This window comes from Gadus chalcogrammus, chromosome 6 (genome assembly GCF_026213295.1).
Source record: "Gadus chalcogrammus isolate NIFS_2021 chromosome 6, NIFS_Gcha_1.0, whole genome shotgun sequence".
Classification (NCBI taxonomy): Eukaryota; Metazoa; Chordata; class Actinopteri; order Gadiformes; family Gadidae; genus Gadus; species Gadus chalcogrammus.
In genome coordinates this window covers 6,169,315-6,176,525 of record NC_079417.1, presented here as the reverse complement: position 1 = coordinate 6,176,525, position 7,211 = coordinate 6,169,315, and the positions used below count along the sequence as shown (strand labels likewise).

General features: G+C 44.2%; 1 protein-coding gene across 1 annotated transcript in view; it reads right to left on the bottom strand.

Annotated features, from left to right (window-relative positions):
- Window positions 1–2,087: 2,087 nt before the first annotated feature.
- The window catches only part of nr6a1a (nuclear receptor subfamily 6, group A, member 1a), a 71,070-nt gene continuing 65,946 nt past the window's right edge, over window positions 2,088–7,211 (bottom strand). The window contains exon 11 of the mRNA XM_056591492.1: window positions 2,088–6,605. Within this exon, the coding sequence (XP_056447467.1) occupies window positions 6,469–6,605 (137 nt within the window). The 3' untranslated portion in view covers window positions 2,088–6,468. The remainder of the gene's footprint in view (window positions 6,606–7,211) is intronic.

Sequence of the window (7,211 nt, the reverse complement as noted above, 5' to 3'; positions counted from 1 at the left end):
CCAACGCTTGTTGCGAGACATTATGGTGTGTTCCAGATGGCTCGGCCACCAGCCTTCCAAGTCGGAAGTCGGGAAATCCCCGAGCTTTCTTGCGGCATTTCTCAGACGCACGCCACCTTTTTCTCTTCATCTCTCGGAATTCTGAAAGTAGGCCGAGAGCAGTGATGTCGCTCTCAAAAAAATTGCTGCACCCGTGAAGGGATTTATTTTCTATGTATTTGTACCACGTCCGTCATTTTAAAGGAGACATATTATGGCGTTTCCACAACAAGTAAACATAGGTATTTGAGTGAAAACATGTATTTGAAGCCGTTTGCTGGAAATAGCTTTTAGGAAAAAAAATCTCCTACCGCTATCCCCGTCTGTTTCAGTCCCTTCAGAATGTGCTGTTTCTGGTGTCTGGCTTTAATGCAAATGAGCTGCTGCCCATTGATCAATGAGCTGTCAGACTGAATCACAGCAGGGAGGAGAAGGAATTGTTGCCGTTTGCGGACTCCCGGAGCTCTATATCTATATAATATAATATAATGATAATATTATGTATGGGTATTTATATAATATTATATCTAATATCAGGGCTAAAAGGCATGTGCGCCTCGGATGATATTATGAATCCTGAAGACTGCGTCTGACGTATCTGGCACTTTCACAAAAAGGAAAGACTCGTAGTTGGGGATATCGCGGCCATGGTTGAGAAGAACTGGGGGAGAGGAACTTTGGCCTTGACTCTCTAAAGTACATGAACCGCGACTTGGAGGAGAAAGGGATTGTACTCCGGGAGCGGAGACGCCGAATTGCCGGCGAGCTCCCCGCGCCGGAGCTGCCGGACTGCTGCCGGACTGCTGCCGAAGCTTCAGTCGCAGTCCGGCCTCCGTCGAAGCCGACGGGCCGCCCCCGAAGCTTCGGCCGCAAACTGGCAGCTCCGGTGTTACACCGAATTCGGCGATCCACCGAAAAGTGTGACCCCAGGGGGCGCTGTTGCACATTATCTGCAACATGCACGTGTGCATTATAACAAAAACAAAAATAAAAAAATAAGATCTCCGGTGGGTCTTCCTTTTCTTGATGCTAACAATAATTCTAAAGAGCCTTTTACACAGTAGCCTATAATAGGAAATGCTCAAAAGGTAAAACAGCGTAATTTAACACTGACTAGCTTTTTATGGGTAAAGAAGCAACGGTGAAGGATCATACTAAAACGCCCTATCCATTGTATGGGTCTGTAAAATGCTAATCAAATCAATCAAACGTATTTATTAAGCACCTTTAATAAAAAGGTAAATGGTTGGGGGGAGATCTTATGTTTAATGCATGTTTTTTTCCTGCCTGTGTACGCTTCAATCTCATGCATATTGCAGAAAATATGCAACAGCGCCCCCTGGGGTCAAACTTTTCGGTGGGTCGCAGAATTCGGTGCAACACCGGCAGAGTTCACCCCGCCGGAGCTGCTCATCCGCTGGTCCATAAAATCTTAGCTATGCTCTGATTGGAGGGGAGAGGGGAAGTGGGAGATAATATTCAACTGTGCCCCCACTATGTAGGAGGGGGCAACAAAACTGACTCGCTCGATTGGTAACATTAGACGGGGTACTTACAGAGATTCATATCTCACTCAAAAAATCATGCAGACATTTTTCAAAGTTGCATGCGTGTGGGAGCACCAGAGACCCAAAACAACACCCCAAATCCCAGGGAAAGTGTTATTTTCATCATATGTCCCCTTTAATGCTCTTACACACTTGATTACATTGCCACTTTATTCCGGTCACCAATTTATGCATTGCACGTGCACATGTGCGATGTATTGCATCGCACATGCTGTGCATGCAAAACAACATAAATTTGTGTTTGTTTTTGAGCTGGTTTGCTAAAGAAGCTAATGCAACAATAAATAACGACTAGCCAATTTCATGACACAATCACAAAGTCGAACGGGAACGCTATAAGTGCTCCGAGACCGGAAATAACGTCACAATTGCAACTCGGAAGGCTTTTGTCCGAGGCATCTGGAACACACCATTAGCCTCACTAAAAGAGACCAATGAGTACAAACAGAAAGAAAGATGAAGACGAGGGCTCCGGTACGGTTGCATACGCTCACATTTATTTGGTTTCAAGTCCTTAAACATTCTAAACATGCTGTATAACACATACATCACATTTTTCACAGGTAGTTAACGTAACGAGAGCAGAGACAATAGATTTTTAGAAAACAATCTGGTTTAACAGTTTGCCTGTTTACAGATGAGGTTGACGGTATGGACATTGTGGTTTCTTGTTTCCCTGAGAAATGCACTGATTGGTCTGTTCTCCGTCGCCCCCTGGGAGGTCGGAGGGGAACGACAGCACCTCGGTGCGCTGTGCTACGCGGCACTTGCAGGGCCAGGCGGGCGAGGGAGGAACAAATAGCATGTACACACAAGAAAATCGCAGGTTTTAACCAGAATTACATTCTCAAACACTTTCAACGATCACAAGCAGCATTTGACCAAAGTCTAAATATAGGATCCAGGTGTTTTGGTTTGTCCAATCTCAGCATAATGACATAACCTCGTCATGGCCGTTAATACACAGCACACCAAAGGCTGTGCTTCATCTTGTGGTGCACATAGTAAACACAGCAAATACTGATTCAACTATAGTCATAGTATAACAAAAAGTATTCATTCAAAATGTTAACACAGCGGAATATTCTACTGGGTGAAATGTTGATTCTATCCCTCTGATTCTTTGCTTTTTGAATGACAAAGAGTGGAAACTAGAGGAACACGTAAAACATGATTACGGAGATTACGGAGATTACAAAACTGTTTTAGCCGGAAAAAAATACGAAAATAATAAAATGTTGATATTGTATAAAGAACCTGAGCCAACCGGCTAGCCTGAAGTAGCAAAATAAAAAAAATAGGCAGTGATATTTTTCAAAAAGAGATCTAAAAAAAACAAACTGTATTTTTGAGGTCACTGGGTGAAATTGAGTCAGAAAATTAGAGTACATTTTGCGCAATGAAACCAATAAATACGATTTAAAAAGTTGAACAAACATCTATTTGAAATTAAGCAACATGAGATAACAAAAAAGAGGTAGTTTCAGTAAGGACACACTGTAAAAATGTGAATGTAGAAAGAAAAATATATTTTTTATTTCTTCAGCGGGTGATAGCTAAAAGTTTGGAGAGGTGAGCAGTGGTGGTTTGGACTCTACAAAGGGAGAGAACCGCCCCATAGAGACCCTGGATGGGGGACATTGTCTTGCCCGGCATCAGCTGTCGCTCCACAAAGAGACACGAAGGACAGCTTCATCTCAACCATGGAAGTCTTCACAAAGCTAAACCTGTGACTAAGCCTCTAAACGCAGTGTCATTGGACAACAATGGAAGCCTGCAGTGCCAAGACAGGACACGTGTCTTGTCTGCGAGTGGGCCCCGTTTCATTATTGGAGGGGATGTTGGCGATGAGAGAAACGTATGAAGAACACCGGCTTTGTGTTGAACCATCGCTGCCAGAGTGGACCGGGTCTGGACCTCGGAGTATATCTCCCTAAAAAATGTTTATTCCCTGAGATAAGAGAGGCCCCGGGGCCGGCATGCGAGCGTGTTCTCACGTGCGTGACCGTGTTGTAACCTGCACGTTCCAAACTGAATCGGGGAGCTGAACCCCTCGTGTTGTCTTTCAGACTCATCGTCGTCAAGTGAAATTATTACACCAGCTCGAACAAGTATTTGTACTTTAAACGATTCAAATGTGGGAGTATAAAAGGCTACATGTATCCCAAGGCTGTCTGCATTCCTCATACACGGCAGCAGCGCTGCACTCATTCATAGCATGAAGCAAACCTCGCCGTTTTCTTTGACTAAAGAAAAGATAATCAATACAGGAACACTTTCAGGGTGCATATGGGACAAATGGAATGAGTCGTTGTATATATGTCGCAAAATGTTCAGAAAAGAAAAATTGCAAAGATAGGTTTTTTGTCTTCACTCACGGGGAAAAACATAATACATGATATAAAAACAACAACATTCACAATAACTAGGTACTTGGAAATGTAATAAAAATCAAACCACAATATAGAATCCACATGTGGAGGGTTAGGCGTGGCGAGAATAAGAGGAGACAAGAGTTCAGGTTGCTAAGGCTGGAATACACTGTGGTACATAAAAAGGGATATTACCGCTCTGGATGTCACCACGGACCCCTTATCTGATCCTGTCTCACACCTCAAACACCATCCTCTTCCACCAAACAAAACAGAAAACCACATCCATAAAACATAAACCAAACAACAACCTTTGTAGACACATGAATTGTGTGGGAGTGGACACATTCTACATTAAAAGAAAAAGACCTACCAATGTGCTAGGCTACTACTACATGTACACCAGTCTGGATGCTGGGTAACTCCCCGAATGAAACACATAACACTCACTTTACCCTGTTTTAGACGCAGGTCTACAAAGACCAGAGAGAGAGAGAGAGAGATAGAGAGAGCAAGAGTGAGAGAGAGAGCGAGAGCAAGAGATGAATATAGGGAGAGGCAGAGAGAGAGAGAGCAAGAGAGAGATGGATAAAGGGGTAAGCAGAGAGCGAGAGAGAAAGATGGATAGAGGGAGAGGCAGAGAGAGAGAGGCAGAGAGAGAGAGATGGATGAGGGAGAGGCAGAGAGAGAGAGGCAGAGAGAGATAGGCAGAGAGAGAGAGAGACAGAGACAGAGAGAGAGAGAGAGAGAGATACACACTAGGTGGGCAGTGTCCGAGGTCGCACTCCAAGGCCTCGTAAAAATCCTGACTGCATAGTGTGCAAAATAAAAAAAGTCATTTGAAGAACTGCATTTGTGGGATAATCTGTGTTTTTCTTTTGACTGCACATCAAACGGTCGCACAAACTCACGGAAACGGAACAGAAAGCAGAGGAATTATTCAATGACAAAAAGAAAAAAGAAAGACACTTCAAGTTCGTTGAAACAAATCATCTCAAACTTCCAAAAATAAGAACCACTTCATATGGCTTCTTTTTCTCTGAAGAATTAAACATTAGATTGTGCATATCTGCGACAGAAGGTGGAGCTGGAAGATTTCCCTCAGCTTCCCCCCCGTCAGACACGATGGAGTCCCCGTCCTAAAAAATATAGCAAACCCATCGCTCTTTCATCTCCACCCGCCTATCCTGTCAACACCGCTGGAAACCAAGAACCAGGTTTATTTGTTAAAACCAAGTAAATATTGAATAAAAAACGAATTTCATTGAAAATCCAGTATTTAACTACTTTAACAAACTGTTTCTCCCAGCTGCCACCGTGGCCGGTTCACACCACTGTCCAAAAGGGAGCATGTGCTTTTGGCCACAGAACTGGACCCACTAGGACCCTGCGTGTCAGGTTCCAGGTGTGTTTTAAGGTGTGTGTGTGTGTGTGTGTGTGTTAGTGTGTGTGTTAGTGTGTGTGCGTGTGTGTGTGGATGTTTGAGAATTCATGTGCGTGAGGCAGTTATGTGTGCGGGTGAGTTTGCGAGTTTCAGGGAAAACTGCCTAGTGGGATCCAGCAGTACACTTATCTGTCCAGCAGAGGGCGAACCCCCCTGTTCCAGACACATTGATTTAGCTTCTCATCTCCATCCTTCGCCGATAACAAATCAATACTAAGAGCTGATAGCTCCAGACCCATCGATGGGCTTTTGAAAAATAAAAATAAAAAGCATTGCATAACACTTTGGTCAAAAAGCGAGGCTAATCACCATCATTAGCCTCCACCGCTATCAAGTCTTAGATCCCAAGTCTAATGATTGTAGAAAATACCCGTAACACTCCTTAATGGACGACCATCACACACAAATCTAGACACAGTTCATTCACCTCAGGAATCTGGAGACTGAACTGAGTGATGTTTAGGACGCGCTAGAAGGCGCTAAACCCCATCGGTAAATAAGCCGTTTGAGTCACCATCTAAATAGGGACTTATTCTTTGGTTTCTAGGGGCTCAGCCTTTGATTGTGGCGCCAAAGCATTAAATTGCGGTTCTTAAATTCACTGCTTTCCTATCTTTTCTCTTTTTCTTTGGACAGGGCAACTCTTAATTCCTAACTTCAAGGAAAGGTACCTGAATATAACAACTAACATCTTCCTGAGGTAGTCTTAACTCTCTGGCGCACTTCCGTCGGCCCGACCAGACTAAAATACTCCTTCTTGCACTAGGAGTGGCAACACCACGCATTGAGCACATTGGATAAACACTTGTAAACTCCCGACCAACGCATCCACGTGTGCGTCCACGTGCATTTGGTTTCTACAGAAGCATGTGCACAGTGTAAATCAGCATACATTCAGCTCTGTCGTGTAATAAATATATAAAGAAAACTAAATACTAAAAATTAGCTGCTAGTCACATTCAGAGGAGGGATGTCGGCATGTCTCCCCCCCCCCCGAGCAGAGGTGGAGCTCCGGGATTGCTCAGGGGGGCAGGGGATGGGGGGGTTAGTTTCCAGGCAAAGGCCCAGTCACCAGGCAGGGCGGAGGCCCGGCCCTGTAGCTGCTCAGGCTGGATTTGCAGGAGTGCAAGACTGCTTTGAACAAGAGGGGCAGCTGCTCCAGGGGGACGTTCACCAACTTCCCTGAAAGTGTCCACAAAACATGAGGTTAGTTTCACTTGTTAGCTTGCATGAGTTTGCTCCACATCTACGTTTGAAGGTGAACTAAAGAGGCTGAAAAAAAAACATTCGACAACAAAAATTGGGTTGGTTTCGCCCTGTTTAGTTTAAGCCACGTTTCCACCCCAAGTACCCGGGTACCTTTGGACCGAGAGACTACTTCTGCGTGTCTTAAAGACCCAAGAAGATTAGTCAGATAAAGGTCCTTTAACACCAGGAGCGTAACAAATAAATGACACAAAAAAGGGAGAAGAACACTTTGCAATAAGATGCAATGAATGCATGAGAGGATTGTTTTACTGCATTTCGACGTGAACATTTTGCATTGCTTTAGTCTGCGGCTGAAGATGTTTAAAAATGGTGGCCGAATTACAATGACGCGAGTAGCCTAAACTTCCCTAAATGTTCCGTGCTGCAAGACCGAAACTTAATTTGCAACTAAATCCCATGCAAAGGTTTCTCATTCCTGGGTGTAGTTCCTGTGGTGGAAACGCGGCTTTACATAAACACCCAAAGAGCTAAGAACACAGGCATCCACATGGCACAGCTTCACATTTAGTTTACGCAATT